At 55.1% G+C, this 22,322-nt stretch overlaps 5 protein-coding genes across 5 annotated transcripts; 1 reads left to right on the top strand and 4 right to left on the bottom strand.

Annotated features, from left to right (window-relative positions):
- Nucleotides 1-4,154: 4,154 nt before the first annotated feature.
- On the top strand, nt 4,155-5,747 carry IUM83_17728 (60S ribosomal export protein NMD3; the record flags this gene model as incomplete). Its single annotated transcript, XM_067942695.1, has 2 exons — nt 4,155-4,162; nt 4,232-5,747. 2 exons carry the CDS (start codon nt 4,155-4,157, stop codon nt 5,745-5,747), a joined length of 1,524 nt encoding a protein of 507 aa, XP_067780913.1.
- Nucleotides 5,748-5,846: 99 nt separating this feature from the next.
- Nucleotides 5,847-6,851, bottom strand: IUM83_17727 (cmgc cdkl protein kinase; the record flags this gene model as incomplete). The annotated part of the gene is made up of 1 exon (XM_067942694.1): nt 5,847-6,851. The coding sequence occupies one exon, from the start codon at nt 6,849-6,851 to the stop codon at nt 5,847-5,849; it is 1,005 nt and encodes a 334-aa protein (XP_067780914.1).
- A 667-nt stretch (nt 6,852-7,518) lies between these two features.
- On the bottom strand, nt 7,519-8,520 carry IUM83_17726 (glyceraldehyde-3-phosphate dehydrogenase; the record flags this gene model as incomplete). The annotated part of the gene is made up of 1 exon (XM_067942693.1): nt 7,519-8,520. One exon carries the CDS (start codon nt 8,518-8,520, stop codon nt 7,519-7,521), a length of 1,002 nt encoding a protein of 333 aa, XP_067780915.1.
- Nucleotides 8,521-9,552: 1,032 nt separating this feature from the next.
- Nucleotides 9,553-11,361, bottom strand: IUM83_17725 (triosephosphate isomerase/glyceraldehyde-3-phosphate dehydrogenase; the record flags this gene model as incomplete). The annotated part of the gene is made up of 1 exon (XM_067942692.1): nt 9,553-11,361. One exon carries the CDS (start codon nt 11,359-11,361, stop codon nt 9,553-9,555), a length of 1,809 nt encoding a protein of 602 aa, XP_067780916.1.
- Nucleotides 11,362-19,681: 8,320 nt separating this feature from the next.
- Nucleotides 19,682-21,244, bottom strand: IUM83_17724 (uncharacterized protein; the record flags this gene model as incomplete). Its single annotated transcript, XM_067942691.1, has 4 exons — nt 19,682-19,903; nt 20,007-20,801; nt 20,880-20,988; nt 21,063-21,244. 4 exons carry the CDS (start codon nt 21,242-21,244, stop codon nt 19,682-19,684), a joined length of 1,308 nt encoding a protein of 435 aa, XP_067780917.1.
- Between the last annotated feature and the right edge of the window lie 1,078 nt (nt 21,245-22,322).

Genomic DNA, 22,322 nt, shown 5'->3' with positions numbered 1-22,322 from the left:
GAACGCAGTTTTTCAGGTGAAATGACGTCAAGAAAGAATACGCATAATCAGTGCCAGCTAGGGAATGGAAATCGTGTGGATCACGATCTGCGTGCTATACAATCCATAAACCTTGATGTCGACCAGGTCCAAGTCCTCGTGAAGTAACCCCCCTGACACTTGATGATGAATACGGGTAGACGTGAGCGTTTGATAACGTACAACGTCAAACCACGTATTGCTTATGTTAAGCAGCTTAACACAGGAGGGGGGGGGGGGGGGGGGCGCTGTACATTGAGCTCACCGGACAGACGTGTAGTTCGATTATGTGCTGGGGCAACCTCGGCAAAGCTCGCCTCAATACTCCGGTGCTTCACCAACACAACCGTCTGTGACGCTTTTTCGACCGATTTGGGCAAGCTATTTCATACCCGATAAAAGCATCCCCACAACGCCGACATGACCTTGTGTAGAAGCTAGCGTTAACGCGCAATTTCCGTCTTCGTCCTCTAAGTCGACAAATGCACCAGCATCAAGTAGAACTCGAACAGTATCGCGTCGTCCGTGTTGACTCGCAATTATTAGAGCTGTTGCGCCATTCGGACTCTGATGATCCAATCGGGCTCCGTGCCGTACCAGCGCCTCCACCACACCCGAGTGGCCTTGTTGCGATGCGAGCATCAGTGGAGTCCGTCCATCGCTGTTTGTCGAGTCTACAGTCGCTCCATTTTCCAAAAGTAATCGTACGACTCCGACATTGCCCTTCGCCGAAGCTATCATCAACGCGCTATTCCCCGCGCTGTCCTGCAAGTCAATGGATGCACCAGCATCAAGCAGAACGCGAACGGTTTCGCGCTGTCCGCGGTGACTTGCAAAAAGTAGAGCTGTCGCTCCGCTCAGATCCTGTAGATTGATTTGAGCTTCGTGCTCCAACAAGATTCGCACAAGATCGGTGTGTCCATGAAGAGAAGCCTTCATAAGTGCGGTACAGTCGTTGCTATCAACGAGGTCGATAGATGCTCCATTTGCAAGCAATAATTCTGTTACAGTGATGTTTCCGTTTTCTGCTGCGCAGTACAAGGGAGCAAGGCTTCCAGTGGCGCACAAGTCGATTGTACCGCCAGAACGAACGATCGCTTGCACGATTTCGACGTGATTATGCTGGCATGCAATCGACAGTGCGGTTTGACCGTCTGAATTGACAGCATCAACTTGAGCTCTTTCATCAAGAAGCAATTTGGCCACGTCAACATAACCATTCTGAGCCACACTCATAAGCGGAGTCCAACCTCTCGTGTCGGGTTTATCGATCTCATCACGATTCTTGACCAATCTTTTCACCGTCTCCAAATTCCCTTGCTCACATGCAATTCGTAGTGCGGTATCCCCATTCCGAAGTTTCTGATCAATTGTCGAATGAAAATCGGTAGACGTGTTGGTATCGCTGATCGTACGAGACGCCGGCTGGTGGATCGGTAAACTGAAATCGGGTTCAACGCGTTCGTAGATCAGCTGCGTGAACTCAATGTAGCCGCTCATGTACGAGACAGCCAACGCCGGCAAGTTTTGAAAATCTCCGCGCAGCGTGATGTCTGCTTGGTTATCCAGGAGGATTCGAACCACCTCCAACCGCTTGTACCAAACCGCCGTAAGCAAGGCTGTACCTCCGCTGGGCAGCCGTGCATTGATGTTCGCTCCTATCATAACTAAGAACTGTACGACATCGGAATGCCCCAATTGAGCTGCAGTGATTAAGGGAGTGTACCCTGCGTCATCAGCCAATTCAAGATCGGCCCCATGGTTCACCAGCATCACCACAATACTCAGTTGATCGTGCTCACAGGCAATATTCACTGCCGTTGCCCCATTGATACCTTGTGCGTTGATGTTCGCACTACTCTTCAGCAACAGCCTCGCCACCTCCAGCTGCCCCCTTTCAGCAGCCTTCATCAACGCAGTCCAACCCGTTTTGGAATGAGACTCAAATGATGCACCTCCTTCAATCAGCAGCTGGACAACTGGAACATGGCCCTTTGAAGAGGCCCATATCAAGGGCGTATTTCCGCTGTGATCCGGCAAATCGACCGATGCGCCGCCGTAGATGAGAGCTCGAGTGGCTTCAAGTCGTCCGTGTTGGCAGGCAACGTTCAAAGCACTTTCACCATTCGGACACTGTTGATCAATCTGAGCCCCTGTTTGAACCAACAACCGCACCACATCGGCATGTCCCTCGCGTGAAGCAGCCATCAATACGGTGCAGTCGTTATCGTCAACTAAGTCGACGGACGCCCGCTTGTCCAGAAGCAATTCCACTAGAGTAACATGACCGTTTTTGCATGCCGCCATCAACGGAAAGTGTCCATCCTTAGTCTGTGGGTCGACGGAAGCTCTCATGTCAAGCAGGGCCCGAGCCGTCTTGAGATGTCCGTGCTGGCATGCAGCTTGTAACGATCTATCGACTTGCTGTTTCGTCGGCATGGATTTGCGGGGAAGTATTTCGTTGTTTCGGGTAGCAGTAGTGTCCGCACTTATTGCCTTCATAGTAGCGGCAAGGCTCAGCATCCGGTGAAGTTGCTCGATTTCGTCGTTGATTCTCTGTCGTTGCTCCTCCATTTCAAATCTCTTTAAAAGGCGGGCGGTTCGGGACATGCCATGGTATCTTTGTAGGTAGTTTGAGAAATCGGTCACGCTTATTTCAAACCTCCCTATCGCGTTGGTCCGTTGCAGTGTTGTGTTGTTTTGAACGGATCCCGACATCTGGAGCTCCACGTAGATCTCCATCATCCGCAGATAGGTCTTTCTGTTGGCTCTGCGCTGATGCCGAATCGAATCCTGCAAGGCAAAGATCTGGCGGAGACTATCGATGACATTTAACGTAAGATCCATGGCGCACGAATGTCCCCGTCTTGACGATTTCCAGAATGAGGGCACGTCAGGCGACTCGAGGTGTGAACGTTCAGCCTCTGAACGTTCGCGAACCCTTTCTTTACCTCTACTACGGAGGTTTGATTTTGCTGTTTCTGAACCTCTCCAAACCTCCTTTTACCCCCCTGAACCTCCCGCATGGGTACACTAGACTTCAGCATGCACATACAGTTTTGAAGTATGTAAGTACCTCGAAAGCCATCGAAATGACACTTCATTTCCATTATGGAAGGCTGGCAACCAACTCACTGCCAGACGCCGCAGAGCGAGCGGCGATCTATGTCGAGGTCCTCCTGTACCATCAGCGCCTCGCCGTGCGCATCGCTCACTTTCATTCGGTCCTGCGTCGACATCAGCACTACCGGTGCAAGCAGCTAGATCGCAGCTCGAGCACACCCCAACTATCAGCAATGGTATTCTTTCGCCGCTTCAGCCACAACTGCAGCTCCGTCCACAACAGCAACAGCAGCCGTTCCATCAATCGCAGCAACACATTTCAACAAACAGTCGATCGAGCACAATATGATGTCGGCCTGCAGCTAGTCTGGGAAGTGCGGATGACAACGTGATGCGCCGTACGTTGTGCTCGAAGACGTCGTCCAGTACGTTGCATATCATGGCGTAGCTCAACTCAGGACACCTTGAACAGCATATCGAGGCGAACTTGGCCAGCACTGCGAAAGGCTACCTGGTGGGGCTAGGCAACAGTACTCCACATCGGCTCCTACGTACCACTCGCAGAGTGCCGCCGCGCTGACAGACTGGGTAGTGTTTCTTACACAATCGCGTAGTATAGTTTTTCCAAGTCAAAATCATGCGGAGGTTCACGGTGCGTTTAAAACGACTTTACCGCCTGTGAACGTTCAGTAAAAGCTGAACGTTCACAGCCCTACAGGTCAGCTGATTTATTATATATCTATCTCCGACTCAAAAATGGCTGATCAAAGTACTCACCAACGATGACGACGAGCTCAACAACAACAATATACGCACGCGTACACTCTTCCTTGCATCCTGTATGCACCGTGCAAGCACAGCCGGGGCTTCGGCTTGGGGGCAACTTGTCCCCAAAGTCAAAGCGCAAGAAACAGTGCCCGAACGGTGCCTGCGGTCACAAATTTTGGTCCAACCTGCATTTTTGGTCCGACCACCAAAGATGACGCAATCCGCATCAAAACGGAATTATTTTTTCGATTCACTTTTCGATTTTCAATCTCAATCTCAATCCAAGCGCTGCCAGTCTCTCTCCAATGGCCATGTACGCGCACTGTACCCTACGTATCCTCGCCCCCACCACCTCCTAACCTTCTCCGTCTCCTCCCGACAGCTCGTGCTGCATGTGCGGCGCGCAGATCGAGGCCAACGCCATGAACATGTGCGCGTCCTGCGTGGCGGCCGAGGTGGACGTGGCCGAGGGCATCGACACCGAGTGCGAGCTGGTGCAGTGCCGCGGCTGCATGCGCTTCCAGTCGCGCGGCAAGGGCCAGCAGTACAGCAGCGCGGGCGGCGCGTGGCTGGACTGCGACTGGGAGTCCAAGGAGCTCATGGCGCTGAGCCTCAAGAGCATCCCCGGGCTCAGCAAGGCCAAGCTCATCGACGCCGGCTTCATTTGGACCGAGCCGCACTCCAAGCGCGTCAAGCTGCGGCTCACGCTGCAGCGGGAGGTGGCCAACCACGCCGTGGTGCAGAACTCGTGCGTCGTCACCTTCGTCATCCACAGCGTCAAGTGCCCGGACTGCACCAAGCAGTACCACAACAACACGTGGCGCGCGCTCGTGCAGATCCGCCAGAAGGCCGAGCACAAGCGCACGTTCCTGCGCCTGGAGCAGGAGATCCTCAAGCACAACGCGCACCAGGACGCCATCGGCATCACGGCCGTCAAGGAGGGCATGGACTTTTACTTCGGCACCAAGTCCACGGCCGAGCGCTTCATCCACTTCCTGTCGGCGCACGTGCCCATGCGCTCCAAGTCGTCCAGCAAGCTCATCTCGGAGAACGTGCACAACTCGACGGCCAACCTGCAGCTCACGTACAGCGTCGAGCTGAGTCCCATCTGCAAGGACGACCTGCTGGTGCTGCCTAGGAAGTTCGCGCAGAGCTGCGGCAACATCTCGGACGTCACGCTCTGCGCGCGCACCACGTCCATGGTGCACTTGCTGGACCCGGTCTCCGGCCAGAAGGCTGAGCTCGCGACGGACAGGTACTGGAAGCTGCCGTTCCTGCCGCTGGCGACGAGCTCCGAGATGGTAGAGTTCATCGTGCTGGACGTGGAGCCTGTGGATCCCCACGACCTGCGCCACGTCGGTCCTGCGCCGGCCTCAGGCAGAGAACGCAAGTCCAAGTTTGTCGTGGCGGACGTCGAAGTGGCTCGTGCCAGCGACTTCGGCGTGAACGACACGACCTTCCAAGTACGCACCCACCTGGGCGGCGTCTTGACTGCCGGCGACACCGTGAAGGGCTACGATCTCTCCTCCGCCATCTTCGGCTCGAGTCAGACGTACTCCCTCAAGAACGAGCTGCCCGACCTCGTGCTCGTGCGGAAGGTCTACCCGCGTGAGAGCGGCAAGCACCACAAGGGCGACCACAAGCTGAAGACACTGGGTGCCAGCCGCCGTGGCAAGGTCAGCAAGGCCGAGACAGCGCGACTGCAGCACGAGATGGAAGTGTTCACAGAGGAATACCTGGAAGAGAAAGAACAGGAGGCGCAGGAAGGCGTTGACGAGGACGATGAGGACGAAATCGAGGAGCATGAGGAGGGGGAAGAACACCGTCCCGAGCAGACCGATGCGTCCGCTAGCGTGGCAGAGCAGACGGCAGCGATGGCCCAGCTTAATTTGCCATAAAGCAGCGAGCCAACACTCGGCTAGGTGAACGAACAAAGCGCATACAAGTATATCGGTAGCTCCAATTGTATCACACATTATTTGCCTCGGTTTCCTCTCCTACCAGCCGTACTTTGCGTACGTCTCCCTCTTCGTCTTCAGAGACGCTCCTCGTTTGTTCAGCAGCTCAAAGTCTCGTGCCTTGGCATCGAAAGCGAGTTGATTCAGCTGGTGTTTCTGTCTCTGCAGACGGCTGGGCTTCATGGACGACACCGTGGTGCCCGCCTGAGCGTTCCAGAAGCTGGCCTTCACCTTCACCTCCTGGTCGCTAGATCCTCTAGCGCTGCTAGTGCCCGTCAACGGGTCGACCGGCGGCTGCCAGGCATTAGGCGCCGGGCCCTGCACGTCCATGATCTGGCCCGCCACAGACTCGAAGTGGCCCTGCTGCAGCGCGCGTTCAATGTCCCTCTCGCGCGTCCTCCTGCGCTTGGAGCTGCCTCCAGGCACGTCGTCCTCGCCCTGTGCAACATAGTAGCCCTGTGACGCAGCGGCGTAGCTGTCCTGGAACTGCTGCTGCTGGTAGTACTGCTGCCAGGCCGCGGCGTTCGCGGCCTCGTCCACTGGCTGGTGACCTGGTTGGGCCTCTGCAGGCTCCGGATTCTGCTCCTCCACTGCTGCAATTTCAGCCTCAGCCTCGAGGGCGATAGGGGACTCAGCTGCGGCCTCTGCGGGCGGCAGATCGTGCTTGGGCGGCGGCAAGAAGGCCAGCACCGAGTCCTTGTCGGCGGGCTGCAGCCGCTTGCTGGCCGCCCTCTTGGCGCGCTTATGCTTGGCCAACAGCTCGTTGTCGTCATCGCTGTCGTCGGACAGTGCGCCGCCGCTGGCTCCGGTCTCTAGCAGCCGCTGGATCTCTGGTGGTAGGTACAAAGTCGTCTTAGCCTTTCGCGTCTTCTTCTTCTTCGTGGTCTTCTTCTGTTTGGGCTGGGGCGCTGAGGCGCTGGACACAGCTGCGACTGGAGCTGGAGCTGGTGCTGGAGCAGGAGCAGGCACGGAAGGCGCCGGCGGCGCGCTGGGCGGCGCCTCGTCCTCGGACGAGCTCGCGTAGTCCGGCACCAGGAGCGACATCAGTCACAGTAGCTCTTCGCGCTTATTGCTATGTGTCAATTGTGTGGCATAACACCCCTAATCTGTAACTGTTGTGGATTTTAACACAACAGTTATTAAAACATGCAACTGAAGTGTCAAGTAATGGCTACAAAATCATTGTCAGGACCGTCGTCTGGGAGCTCAGGCTCTGGAGACCGCAACCATACTTGGTCGCATTTGCCCAGCCGCGTTGAGATCTACGAACGGAGATTGGTCAGAGACGGCAATGAGGAGCGAGGAGCGGCCAAGTCGAGATAGTTACTGGATGCGGTCGATCAAGACCAAGCTCTCCTATTCCAAAATGTTTGCAAACTAGGCCACCTCGAGAGTGTTCAAGTCTTGATTAAGCGTGGGCTATAAAACTCCTCGTTGGGAAAAACTCGTCGCTACGAGTCTTAACTACTTAAAAGGTAGGACCTACCGTTGGAGACTCTCTAAGTACATGGTAGCAACTTGGTTCCGGTGCTGCCAACCGATAAGTGGATAAGTGGTGATGGGCCATCATCACGTCGGACTTTTAGACGAACAAACTCATGAGCGCAATGAAGACAAGGTACCGGTGACAAGTTTTTGTTTGTATTTTTACGAAATGGTTATTGAGATGGAACAGGCTGGACGCCCGTAAGCGCATTCATCAATTGCTTGCTTACTCGTTCTTGACCATGTGCTCGATCAGGTCCAGCACACGCGAGCTGTAGCCCCACTCGTTGTCGTACCACGACACAAGCTTCACGAAGTCGTCGGTCAGGGCAATGCCAGCGCTAGCGTCGAAGATCGACGAGTGCGAGTCGCCCACGAAGTCGCTTGACACGACGGCTTCGTCCGTGTAGCCGAGGATACCCTTCATCTCGTTCTCACTGGCCGACTTGATCGCAGCCTTGATCTCGTCGTACGAAGCAGGGTTCACCAGACGAGCAGTCAGGTCCACCACCGACACGTCAGCAGTAGGCACACGGAACGACATGCCCGTCAGCTTGCCGTTCAGGTCCGGGATCACCTTGCCCACAGCCTTGGCAGCGCCCGTAGAGCTGGGGATGATGTTGAAGCACGCGCCACGGCCACCACGCCAGTCCTTCTTCGACGGACCGTCCACCGTCTTCTGCGTCGCCGTCACGGCGTGCACCGTCGTCATCAGACCCTCCTTGATGCCGAACTTGTCGTGCACCACCTTGGCCAGCGGCGCCAGACAGTTCGTCGTGCACGACGCGTTCGACACCACGTGCATGTCCTTCTCGTACAGCTCGTGGTTCACGCCCATCACGAACATCGGCGCGTCGCTCGACGGCGCCGAGATCACCACCTTCTCCACGCCGTTCTGCAGGTGGGCCGACGCCTTCTCCGTCGTCGTGAAGGCGCCCGTGGACTCCACCACGTACTGCACCTGCTCCTCTCCCCACTTGATGTTGGCCGGGTTCATCTCGTTGAAGACGCGGATGGGCTTGCCGTCCACGAAGATGTGCTGCTCGTCGTGCGAGATCTCGCCGCCGAAGCGGCCGTGCACCGTGTCGTACTTGAGCATGTACTCCATGTACTTGGTGGCGATGAAGGGGTCGTTCACGGCCACCACGTTGATCTTGGGGTTCTTGGCGGCGGCGCGCAGCACGAGGCGGCCGATGCGGCCGAATCCATTGATGGCGACGTTGACCATGGCGAGACTTGGTTACTGAAGTGAAGTGTGGGGCTTGGAGGGTGAATCCAGGAATGACTGGGCCCCAGTCGAGTCGAGACCCCCGACTTCAAGCGCGAGGTTTTTTTCAAAGGATCGATTGCTCGTTGGGGGACGAGTGCTGCTTGGAGAACCACTGCGGCCCAGTATACCATACGAATCCACAGGCGGACACCAAGCACCAACGGACCATTTATGCGGGTTGGGAGCGCGGCTTTACTGCGCGCAGAGCTGTCTCGGTCGCGCGAGATTTGAAAATGGACTGCGCGCCGCCGGCCATGAAGAGATTTGCTCCTTGTGAGACTTCTCTGGCTCAGACGCGAGGGCTGCCAATGCTTGTCTATGGAGACTCCGAGGCGATTTTCGGCGCGGAATCGGTAGCTGAAGCGCAAGTCTCCGCTATTTGTTGTGGCTTCGATGTTTGCTTTGCTGCGAGGCCGGCGGGGGGCGTCGAGGTCTGTAAAACGGCCGAGGCGGGTCGTGGCATTCGTGCCGCGGGTATAGGAGGGAACCGATGCGGCTGACGCCCTGATTCCGATTCTTGATAGATTCTCTTGGTGATTGCGCATGGCAAAGCAGTTCGCTGTGTTTCACGCGATGTCCTTCGCCTCGAGGGATAATACGCTGGATTGCTCGTAGCTCTCACGTCCATGGCAGCGGTTTCGCGAGGATATCTACGAGCGGCGAGGAGGATGCGTCCTTCGTCGATGTGACAACCGCGTACGTCAGCACGGTCTAGCCACGACACTGGCAAGGCAATTGAGCGGATACCGTATACACCTGCTTGACCGCGGACATGTTAAACGACGCACGAGTTGGTTGGGTTTCATACTTCTATTGATACAGACAACAGCAAACTTGTCGACGTTGCTCTGCTAAGAAGGGGGCTGTGTCACTCCGCTTAGTACACGAACTCTAGAGAGCTGCGTCGCTCTCATGTACCATGGGGTGTGCAATCACCAAACGCGCCAGCACGTACTTCAAGCCGAACGTAGCAGCACCATTAGAGCAAACTTACTCGCTCTTGACCATGTGCTCGATCAGGTCCAGCACACGCGAGCTGTAGCCCCACTCGTTGTCGTACCACGACACAAGCTTCACGAAGTCGTCGGTCAGGGCAATGCCAGCGCTAGCGTCGAAGATCGACGAGTGCGAGTCGCCCACGAAGTCGCTTGACACAACAGCCTTCTCAGTGTAGCCAAGGATACCCTTCATCTCGTTCTCACTGGCCGACTTGATCGCAGCCTTGATCTCGTCGTACGAAGCAGGGTTCACCAGACGAGCAGTCAGGTCCACCACCGACACGTCAGCAGTAGGCACACGGAACGACATGCCCGTCAGCTTGCCGTTCAGGTCCGGGATCACCTTGCCCACAGCCTTGGCAGCGCCCGTAGAGCTGGGGATGATGTTGAAGCACGCGCCACGGCCACCACGCCAGTCCTTCTTCGACGGACCGTCCACCGTCTTCTGCGTCGCCGTCACGGCGTGCACCGTCGTCATCAGACCCTCCTTGATGCCGAACTTGTCGTGCACCACCTTGGCCAGCGGCGCCAGACAGTTCGTCGTGCACGACGCGTTCGACACCACGTGCATGTCCTTCTCGTACAGCTCGTGGTTCACGCCCATCACGAACATCGGCGCGTCGCTCGACGGCGCCGAGATCACCACCTTCTCCACGCCGTTCTGCAGGTGGGCCGACGCCTTCTCCGTCGTCGTGAAGGCGCCCGTGGACTCCACCACGTACTGCACCTGCTCCTCTCCCCACTTGATGTTGGCCGGGTTCATCTCGTTGAAGACGCGGATGGGCTTGCCGTTCACAAAGATATGCTGCTCGTCGTGGGACAGCGTGCCGTCGAACTTGCCGTGCACCGTGTCGTACTCAAGCATGTACTCCATGTAGGTCGTGGAGATGAAGGGGTCGTTGATGGCCACGACGTTGATGAGCGGGTTCTTGGCGGCGGCGCGCAGCACGAGGCGGCCGATGCGGCCGAAGCCGTTGATGGCGACGTTGACGGCGCCGCCCACGTTGGCCGTGGGGTTCTGCGCGTTGATGATCTGCAGGAAGTCGGGCTTGAGGGAGGCGCCGCCCACGAGGAAGCCGTCGATGTCGGCCTTCTGCGAGAGCTCGGGCGCGTTCTTGGCGCCGACCGAGCCGCCGTAGATGACGCGCGTCTTGTCGGCGGCCTCGGGCGAGACCTTCTCCTTCAGCCAGGCGCGGATGCTGGCGTGCACCTCCTGCGCCTGGTCGGGCGAGGCCGTGAGGCCCGTGCCGATGGCCCAGATGGGCTCGTAGGCGATCACGACGTTGGTCCAGTCCTTGATCTCGGCGGCGTAGGCGTCCAGCTGCTCCGTGATGAAGGCCACGGTCTGGCCGGCCTCGCGGAGCTCCTTGGTCTCGCCGATGCAGGCGATGACGGCCAGGCCCTTCTCGAGCGCGTAGGCCGCCTTCTGGGCCACGACCTCGTTGCTCTCGCCCTTCTCGCGGCGCTCGCTGTGGCCCACGAGCGTGTACTCGGCGCCCAGGTCCTTGAGCATCTCGGCCGACGTCTCGCCCGTGAAGGCGCCGTTGCCCTGCTTCCACACGTCCTGGCCGCTCACGCGCACGTCGGGCCGCAGCGCGGCCTTGACCGTGGCGGCGTGCACCTGCGACGGGGCCACCACCACCTCCACGCCGGCCGGGATCTTGGCCGTGTTGAGCATGCCCACGAGCTCCTGCGCCTGGCCCAGCGAGCCGTTGCACTTCCAGTTGCCGCCCACGAAGAACTTGCGCGGGCCGGAGCTCATGTGGCGCGCCTGCGTCTTGAACGCCTGACGGAAGGCCATGATGACTGCTTGGGGGTTGTTAAGGAGGCTTGAGGCTTGGACGGGGAATCCGAGAATGAGGCCACAGGATCGCGGCGACCACCGGTCGGGTCGAAGTTCGGATAAAACCTCGCGGTTGCAAGTTGAGGGGGACGACCCAAGCACCAATTGGCCCGGCGTTGTGCGCGCACACCATATGCACACAAATTGAAGCGTGGCTTTGCCACCAAGCACCAGTGAGTGACCCGGCGAAATGGTCCCCTGTCTGCTTGGGGGCGCTGCGGCTTGCTGCCCGGGGAAAGGATTTGCGCCGTCGGCGGAGAAACGCGTGTCCGATTGTCGATCTCGCGGGATGAAGCGGCATACTGAGGGCGAGTGTGTTTGCTGCCGGTGCAGGCCGCGCGGTCGACTTGCACGCGAGATGGGAGTCTTGCTGCTGCAGATTCTGGAGACGGCGGCGTTTGCTGCTGTATGGCACTGCGGGCGGTGAGATGGATGCCGCGTCGCAGCTCTCGAGTGATGCCGCCGCATGGCCGATCGGCCGGCCCAACATCCACTACGCCGCAAGGTGCGGACATCAGAAACGCAAGAATACATGCGCTTCTCGGCCGCAGGTTTGCTTGCACGACATTTCGTTCCTGCGTCAAATGTAGACAACGTGCAGCAAAGTGTGAGCGCAATTGATGGGAAGACAAGGAACGAGGTGCATGTCGAGTTTTAGACTTGGAATGGCCTAGTCGGTCATTCCTACTGCTTGGAGATATCCTGGATACTGGATGAAGGCATGAAGCGCATGAGTGCGCAGTGAGCATGCAGAGGAAAATACAGAATCCGCGGTTCCCAGTTCTGCTATGAACACGTTTTACGAGGAGCAGTAGTTGCGTTACTACAAGTTGCTACGAAACCCAGTATTCTGCCACGTCGTTGTGAGCGCTCTCCAGCGCGATTGCTAGAGGAGTTCGGCCCTCGCTGTCTGTCGTCTTCATTCTCGCTCCACAGGGCTTTCACGATCTCCAAATGCTCGTGTTCGCTTGCGACTTGCAACGCAGTCGCTCCACCAGCGTTTGGCTGATTGATATCTATTCCTAAATCAAGAACCAACGTGACCACGTCGCCGTGGCTGCACTCGTCAGTGGGGTTGCGCCAACATTATTCTCGACGTCAATTGACGCACCGTCCTCCACAAGAAACTTTACCCCCTCCCCATGGCCAGACATTGCGGCAGCCATTATCGAATTATCACCATCAGCGTCTTTCACGTCTGCATCATGTTTAATATGCTCGATGAGAGCTGCAATGACAACAAAATGGCCACGAGCACAGGTTAGGTGCAAAGCAGTAGATCCTTGTGCGTCCTATTGACCAGCTTGCGCTCCAACTGCAACAGCACTACGTAGCACCACATCCAAGTGTCCGTGTTGTAAAGCAACCATCAGCGCATCCCGGTCGTTATCGCTGACCAAGCACTCGTACCGCATCAGTTGCCCATAGCGGGAGGAGGTCGTCGATGCGCTCTAGCCAAGGGTGTTGACGAAGTCCACGCTAGCAGAAGCAGCTCCACAAACTCGACACTACCTCGCATAGAAGCCGCCAGTAATGCATTTCCTCCACAATCGCTGCGTAAGTCAATCGATAGGCCTTCCTCGATCAAAACTCGAGCGAACTCGCCATGTCCATGCATGCTTGCGATTATCAGAACGATCTCTCCAGTCGGACGCTGCTGGTTGATAATTCGCGCTCCATATTGTAGCAACGCCCTAGCCGCGTCAGTGTGTCCGTATTGTGAAGCGACTGTCAGTGCAGTGAACCCGTTGTTGTCCGTCAAATCGACTGGCGCTCCGTTATTCAAAAGCAGCTCCACGATGTTCACATGACCCGCCCTAGAAGTCAAAATCAATGGGCTGTATCAATTATGGTCTTGGAAATCAATTAACGCGCCACTTTCGACCAGAACGCGAGCAGGAAATGGAGTCCACGAGAGCTCGCCGTTAGCAGATCCAACGCGTTCTGTAGTGCAATCAAACTTCATAGCCGGCAAAGATGTCAACGGCCGCTCCTCCGAAGCCGACCAAAGACTCCACACTCAACGCGCGATTTGTAGTGTCATCCTGTACATGGATGAATGCTCTTTCGACGTTTGCATAGCATCGAGAGCTCCGTGATCCAATACTTGCTCGTCACCTGTTCCCTCGGAGATAATGGTTCTTTACTGTCGTGTCGACGTATTGGAGCAGACAGCCATTTTAGTTTGCTCCAGACAAATTACCCACGGCCTTGGCTTGAGTGACGTTGTTTTGACTGTCGGCCCCCTTTGTGTCCAGTTGATCATCCAGATCTGCACTACACTCTTTGTCGGAGATTTTGATGCCTGTATTTTCGCGAAACACTCGCTACTGGACATACGCGTCGAGAAACTTCGGGCTCTCCGGGTCGAATGTCGTCTTTGATCACTTGAACTATGGCTTCCGGACGGCTTAGCCGTTCTTTGGGATGAGTTGGAGCCATTGAGTTTCTTTCCCACGCCTGCAGCTGATACAGATTATAGAGGTGTTTAAACTGTTGATTACCATTGTCACCACTGTGAATCAGCCTAGCATGCCCGATCCACACTCGCTCGACTACATCATGAAAGCGATGAATACACCGATTACTCGGTTTCACGACCTGGACCTCAAAACGATCACCTGTGTTGCTTTACCCCTTTGGTACCGTTGCTATGTGGTTGGTTTCAACCCTCCCCAGCGCGACTGCGAGAGGAATTCGTTATCGATCGCCTCAATCAACGCTCGACTCACACGACGTCCAAAATGTCCGTGCTCACTTGCCACTCAGGGCGGTTTCCGCATTGAGTTTGGCTGGTTGACCTTCCCGCCTACTGCTTGAAGAAACGCTACGATGTCGGTTGGGCCATTTTCTGCTGCGCTTGTAGTGGGGTTGCGCCGGCCTTGTTCGCTACAGTAACCGAGACACCTTGTTCCACGAGCAACTTCACCACCTCATAATGACGGGACATCGCGGCAACCATTAAAGGATCGTCGCCGTCAGCGTCTTTTACATCGGTTTTCGCACCGTTCGCTATGAGAGTTCGTGTGACATCGAGATGACCGCATTCACTTGCTAGAAGAAGAGCGGTGGGTCCATGCGGAGTTTGTAGGTCGACTTTTGCTCTATGTTTCAACAAAAGGGATACAACACGGGTATGTCCTTGGGACGACGCGATCATCAGCGCAGTTCTGCCATTATTGTTGGCCAAGTCGATAAGCGCTTGGTTACTCAAAAGTAACTCCACGACGCTGGCATGACCCTGCCAAGAAGCGACTATTAATGCGCTGTTGCCGTTGTTGTCCTGTAGATTCATGGATGCACCAGCACCAGGTAAAACTCGGGCAGTATGCGTGTGCCCAAATTGCGACGCAAGCAGTAGAGCTGTTGCACCATTCGATTTTTTTCTGATCAATTTGAGCTCCCGTTTTCAACAACAGCAGCGCAATATCCGTGTGACCTTGTTCCGAAGCTGCCATGAGTGCGGTCCCTCCGTTTTTATTAACGAGGTTAACGATCGCTTGGCTTTGTAGCAGTACCTGAACGATCCCAATATGCCCCCAGTAAGAAGCCATCTCCAACGCGCTAAGTCCATTTTCATTCTGTAAGTCGATAGATGCGCCAGCATCTATCAGAGCTCGAGCGATATCAACGTGTCCTTGATTTGAAGCAAGTAGCAGAGCAGTCACTCCATCCGGAAGCTGCTGATCGGCGTGTGCTCCATTTCGCAATAGTATGTTGACAACACTCGTGTGTCCCTCTTGCGAAGCGGCCATCAGCGCGGTCCCTCCTTGGTTATGTGGCAAGTTGACGGACGCTTGCTCGCTCAAAAGTAACTCCACAATGCTGGCATAGCCGTCCGTTGAGGCTACCACTAGCGGACTATGGCCATTTCCGCCCTGTAAGTCAATGGATGCGCCTCCGTCTATCAGAACTCGTACAGTATCGATATGTCCATTTGCACACGCGATAAGTAGAGATGTTTCTCCGTTTGAACTCTGACGATCGAATTGTGCTCCGTTTTGCAGCAGCACCTGCACCACATTTGTGCGCCCATATAGCGAAGCCAGCATCAAAGCGGTCCGACCCTCGTCGGTCACGATGTCGATGGATGCGCCATTACTCAACAACAATTCGGTAACAGCGGCATAGCCATTTGCTGCTGCATATAGCAGCGGGGAGTTGTGGCTGATGTCGATCGCGTCGCCTGCCTGAATGAGACATCGGGTGATGTCTAGATGGCCATACTGACACGAGATACACAACGCGCTTTGTCCGTCCAGGTTGCGAAAATTGATGCGGGTTCTTTCATCAAGCAGCAGCTTGATCACGTTAATGTGGCCGTTCCTTGCAGCACTCATGAGCGGAGTCCAGCCTCTAGCGTCGGTTTTGTCAATATCATCACGATACTTTAACAGCCTTTTCACCGCCTTCAAATCTCCTTGCTCACAGGCAATTCGCAGCGCTGTGTCTCCGTTACGAAGTTTCTCATCGATCTCGGAGCTGACAGATATATTGTGGTTGACTTCAAAGGGTTTGTCGGCGGGAAAGTTAAGAATCGGTCCAATTCCTTCGTAGATTAGCTGCGTATATTTAATGTACCCGCTCATATACGAAACAGACAACGGTGGTAGATTCTGGAAATCGCCGCACAGCATGATGTCTGCTCCATTATCCAGCAGAATCTGAACGACAGCCAGTCGTTTGTACCACACGGCTCCGTAGTTCACCAGCATTTCAATAATTTTCAGCTGATCGTGTTCACAGGCGATGTTCAGTGCTGTTGCTCCATTTGGACCTTGTGCGTTGATAGTTGCATTCTTTTTCAAAAGCACTCTTAGAGCATTCCCACCGGTCGCGTCAAAACACCGACCAAAGTCATTTTTAACCATCAAATAGCTTTTGGATAGTTTTTCGCGCTCGCACCGGTTCAACTAAAACCAAACCAAATTTCATCAGCGGCCATCTTCCAGCGATCCTTCTGTCAAGTATTGCAAATGGATAGCTGGGGGATGGTCACTTCTCAAGCAACGCTTCGAGTAGCGGGGCACCTTCAAAATGGCACAGGAAAAACCCGTCGGGGGAAAAGCTATCAGAACCTGGAGAACCTGGAGCTGGCTAAAGCGTATCTTCACGTGTCCACGGATGCATTAGTTGGAATTACCCAGTCGGCAGAAACCTTCTGGACGCGCATCAAAGACAAGATGGAGAGCTCAGATAGCATTGTCAATGCGATAGCAGAGGAAAATCTGAAGCCACGAGCTTGGACGTGCCTTTAAGCGCGGTTCGGCGTGATGCATAGGCCTATCGGAAAATACATCAGCTGCGTGACCTGGGGTGTCATCAAAATACTGCTTCATAAAGCGCCTATAGCGCGTCTCAAAGTCCCGCTCTTCATTTTTACTCTTTCCTGGCCGAGAACCGCCGCGTTTCACTGTCGTATCACGAGAGCTAGATCGAGACGCTGGGGACAGAAGTTGCTGGGCGATAAGCTCATCGTCGTCATCTTCACAACCCAAACTGAGGATGTCAAGGGAGCCACCCTGCGCGCTCGCCTGCGCAAGAGCGTTTACTGGTACGTCTTCCATCTCCACTACCGACTACCCTCCCCCTCGCTAAAAAGATTTGACTCACTTATCGCCGCGACGGGTGCGAATTTTTCTCTCGATCAAATTTGCCGGATCTTTTGTACCCTCAGTTTGACCTAACTTTGACTTTGGTTTTGACACGACCGGTGGGAATGCCCTTACTACGTCCAAATGCCCTCTTTCCGTTGCTTTCATCAGTGCATTCCAATGAGACTCAGACTGAGAGTCAATCGATGCACCACCTTCGGCAAGAAGTTGAACTGTCGGGGCATCACCCTTCATGGCAGCCCAAATCAAGAGTGTGTCGCCATTACATCTCTGTGAATCGATGGATGCTCCACCCTTAATCAGAGCCTGAGCTGTATCGTGATGGCTCTGTTGACATGCGATCACTAAAGCTGTCGCTCCATCCGAGTCACAAAGGTCGATTTGAGCTCCGTGCTGCAACAATACCTGGACAACATTCGTGTGACCATATCCTGAAGCGATCGACAGCGCCGTCCAGCCAGAATTGTTTGCCAAGTCAATGGATGCTTCATTCTTCAAAAGCATTTCCACGATACCCGCATGACCCTCGCTGGATGCTGCAATTAACGCACTACTTCCCTTGTAGTCCTGCAAGTCAATAGATGCGCCGCTCGTGATGAGAGCTTGAGCGGTGTCCAGGTGTCCGAATTCGCACGCATACCGTAGTGCGGTTATTCCGTTTGCGTTCCGCTGATCGATTTGCGCTTCATTTCGCAACAACATTTGCACCGCTTCAGTGCGTCCTTTTTCCGAAGCCGCCATTAGCGCAGTCCCGCCGAAGCCGTTCACCAAATTGACAGACGCTCCATTCTTCAAAAGCAGCTCCACAATTTCAACATTGCCCTCTATGGAAGCCTCCACCAAAACACTGTTCCCATTATCGAGCTGTAAGTCGAGAGACGCGCCGGCATCTATCAGTGCTTGAGCAATATCGGTGTGTCCATGTTTGCACGCAGTGCCTAGAGCAGAATTTCTATTTGGACTTCGCTGATCGAGTCGAACTCCATTTTTTAACAGCACCTGCACCACTGCTGCATGTCCATTTTGGGCAGCAACCATCAGTGGGGCCCAGCCATCAGTGTGCGCCAAGTTGATAGACGCCCCATTGTTCAAAAGCAACTCAACGACACTCGTACGCCCATTGCCAGAAGCTGCTAGTAAAGCACCTTCTCCATCTGCATCCCGGAAATCAATAGATGCTCCGCGATTAATCAAAGCCCGAGCGATGTCGATGTGCCCTCGTTGGCATGCTACAAGCAGTGCTGATGCTCCATTCGGACCTGGCTGGTCGATTCGCACGTCACGCTGCAACAACTCTTGTACAACATCTATGTGCCCATTTTGCGAGGCAATCATCAGTGCAGTCGCGTTGAGGCAATTTGTCAAGTCAGTGGACGCTCCATAGTCCAAAAGCAGCTTCACGATATTGGCATGACCGTTGCCAGCAGCCTCCATCAACGCACTGCTGCCTTTTTCATCCTGCGAGTCGATGAATGCACCAGCTTGGATGAGTTCTTGAGCTGTGTCGAGGTGGCCATTCTTACATGCAACTCGTAAGTCCTCTGGAAGAAGATTTTTCTTTCGGTAGTTTGGTTCTCCACGAATGGATTTGGAACTGCCGTCATCACTGAGAGTCGTACATCTTGATTCCGTTCGCCAACTTCTTCACCACAAAGTCTAGCCGTGGGTAAGGCCTCTTGCTCCCCACTATCACAGGCAGTCGGGCTGCATCGCTTCAATTCAGAAGAATTATCAACGACCGCTTCTTTGTCAAGAGCTTCCCCCTCACTTTCTCGTTGATTCTCACGATAGGCTTCGCTAAGGGCCCCAATCCCTCCTTTTCTCCGGGACTTCATGCGGCTATTCAGCATAAATTATTGGTGCTCCTCGCGTGCGTTGCTGCTTCGTTGGAAATTGATTTATTGCCAAGAACATCGATGACAAATGAGTTCGGGTATCCGTGTCTGCGAGAGAATCGGGGGAGGGGATCAGTGCATGTATGCCGCAATGGGTAGATTGAGGCCGCCTGTCGTTATACGCATTCGTACGCACTGGGTTCAAGCTGAACTGTAGTGCGGGCCATCCGTAATTGTTTGCTGGACGCACACGCGGTGGATATCCAGAGACTTGTCGAAACTTATAGCATGATGAAAAGGAATTGAGAAAAGTGCTTCATACAGGAATGTGCACTTTACCTTTGGCGCGATCGTATATTTCCTCATCATTCTGATAAGAGCGAGAGGAATGTGCTGCTTGATCTCGAGGGTTACTGTTTGTAAAAAAAAATCCCAGCTTCCATTTGCGATTGACGCCAAGCTTCGCGACGAATCTAAGCCAAAATCTGAAAACTCCACGTGAATCGTGTCGACCTCATCCACCCTCGAATCATCTCCTACCCATTTGCCTTGTTGTGCTTTTCAAAAGCGCATTAGATCACACCACCACCAATGTACTCCAGCAATGCTTGATCTTTCAAGGCCATATTTGCTCCAAGCAATGGCATATCGGTGGGTTAAAAACCAATGCCACGAACGCTCGACAGTGTAGTCTATCTCCGGACTCCGGAGTCCGGAGGAGGATGGTCATCTAAAAGTATGAAATTTATCGGTACACGGCGCTATCTCCTCTCTTGCTCGCTCTTTCTGTATGTCCAGGATCCGCTGCGGTAGCCGCAGATCCTCTTGTTAGTAGAAGCTGCCGGCCACCTTGTTGCACTCCGGGTCCACCGGCTTGGTCTCGTGGAAGCGACGGAAGTCGATCACAGCTCCACCAGTCTCGGGGTCCACATCCACGCAATTCACGTGACGGTGGTTGAACATAATGTCTTCGGCCTTGTACGAGTGCCGCACCTGGATCGTGGCCGACGTGACGGCGTCGATACCTTCCACCAGCACCACCACCTCCAACTGAAAAGAAAATACCACCATAACAAGCAGCCACTCGTTAAAATCTCACACCGAAGGGAAAGAAAATAATAATAAAAAAAACATTGGATGCATCTCGTCGTACCTGCGACTCGGCCCAGTACTGCTTGATCTCGTCGATTGTCGGTGGCTGAGTGGCTGCGTGCACGTCACCCATGGCGGCGTTGCCCGTCGCGCAGCGGCACGTGTTGTGCACTGGGTTGGTAGCCTGGTTGACCAGCACCGACGCGTCGCGGTCTCCACTCTGGGCGTCGGCCTCGCGGCACAGCGGCTCCGGGAACAAGTAGCCGCGCGCGGGGTTGTGGTGCTGGCCGCAGGTCTCGGCGCTCTTGGGGCGCAGCAGCGGGCTCCAGGCGTCCATGCGGTGCACGACCACCGAGGGCAGCGCCAGCAGCAGCATGCCGCCCAGGTCATCGTCCGGGTGCTGAATGCGCATCGGGTACGACTGGAAGTAGTAGTGCTCGCCGAACTCGACGTCGTGGCGGATCGCGTACATGCGCACGTGGGCCTCCACGAGCTGGTGCTTGCGCATCTCGCATACCTGGAACATGAAGTACAGGTTGCCGCGGATGCGGCGCACGCAGGCGTGGGTGCTCATCACGATGGTGTTGGCGCGCGCCTGCGCACGTGAGAAGCGCTGGAAGATGATGCCGATGGCCAGCGCGTCCAGCAGGATGCCGGCCAGCGACTCGAGCGTGATGATGGTCTGCACCCAGACGCAGTCGCCGAAGAACACGTCGCCGCCGTTGGTGCCGAAGCCGATGGTGAAGAGCACGGACACGGAGAAGGAGAAGCCGTCGAAGAACGAGTGGATGGCCAGCTTGCACTGCTCGGGCGGCGTCGTGTACAGCGCGCCGAACACGGTGATCACCACGAGGTACTGGGCAATAGTCCCAACATTTGTCCGTCAGTCTCCAATAAGTCACTAAAATAATAACCTCTAAAACTAAAGCCTCACGGCGAACACGAGCGAGCCCAGCACTTTGCTGAGCCGCATGTTGACGACCGTGTGGAACGGGTCCTGCATGTAGAGCTTCCAGTAGTGCGGCACCTTTTGCCGGCGGATGCTGCACAGAACGTCACGGAATAAGTACCAACCTTTGACCTAATTGTACAGCTCTACTGCAGCTGCAGCACGCACTTCCACTGGCCCTTGGAGCGCTGGAACAGCGCGTCCTTGCGGTCCATGATGCGGCCCGTGGTCGTGGGCATGTCCACGCGCTTCGCGGGGCTGTCGGAGCTGGACGACGACGTGCCCACGGGCGCGTTCAGCGGGACGCCGTCCTGGTACTCGGCGTAGCTCGGGCCGCGCTCCATCTTCATTTACTCTCGTCCGGCGTGGCTTAATACAGTGCGAGCCGCTGGCAGGTGGTTGTGTCGCCGATGATACGATGATACGAAGGCCGAATGGACGGCGGACCAGTTGATGCTGGTGAAGGTCCGGAATATCTGGGGCGCGGCGGCGCTTGTTTTTGCCCGCAATAGTCCGACCAAGTGTAACTTGGATAGATCAGGAGACCGGGGAGATTCGGCTCGCAAGCTGGTGGTGGACGAACATTGATACGTAGGCGTAGGCGAATTGTTGTTTTAGGGGATCAGTAGTAATGGAGGTGGGGGGTTAGCCTTCTGCTGTCCGGCTGTCATTCGGTGCGCTAGGCTGAAGAACCTAGGTGACATGCGGAGCCGGCAGCAGGGCTCCATTTATTGCGGGACGGAAGGTGTCTATCCCACGATCGCACAACAGCTGATCTTTTTGGCGGCGACGCCACGACCCGCTCTCTGCTTTCGACGACAACAGGAGCTCGATGCTTCAAGAGCAGCCTGTGCATTTTCACACTGGGGGTTCGGCGCGTTGTGGGCGAGCGGAAAATTTGAACGCTACGTGTACGCTGTAGTGTGTCGCAGTCGCGCTTCGTTGATGGCAACAATTTGATGTCAACGATTTGGATCTATCCGCTTCGACGTTGATTCTGGCGGAGCTTGTATGGATAAGTCAGCGATGACCGTCGGAAAATGTGGCTCGCGGGTGCCACTACAGTAGTGGTGAAGGCAACGGCTTTGGCTGAGAGTTGTTGAGAATTGTAGTTAAATGTGTTGGTACGCTTCAACGGCATTCCTCTTCATTAGGAATAGGAGTCTACGTGGTCAAACATTCTCGATCCAGAAACGATTCTACGTGCTCGACTATCGGTGTAGCTGGATAACGTTAATTTAGCTACATGTAGTATGGATCTGCTTCAGGTTTCATGGGAAGATCGTCGTGACAAACCTCTTAATCACTTGAAACACAGCGCTCTCTGGATTAGCCATGGTAGCTTTGATAAAATTCCGAATTAAAACAGCACTGCAGAGTACATGTACGAAAAAATAGCCGTTTAATTTCTTCAGCATGGGCACTACT

Source organism: Phytophthora cinnamomi (genome assembly GCF_018691715.1).
Source record: "Phytophthora cinnamomi strain GKB4 chromosome Unknown Contig123, whole genome shotgun sequence".
Taxonomy (NCBI): Eukaryota; Oomycota; class Peronosporomycetes; order Peronosporales; family Peronosporaceae; genus Phytophthora; species Phytophthora cinnamomi.
Note: the sequence above shows the minus strand (reverse complement) of the source record. Positions and strands in the feature narration are given on the sequence as shown.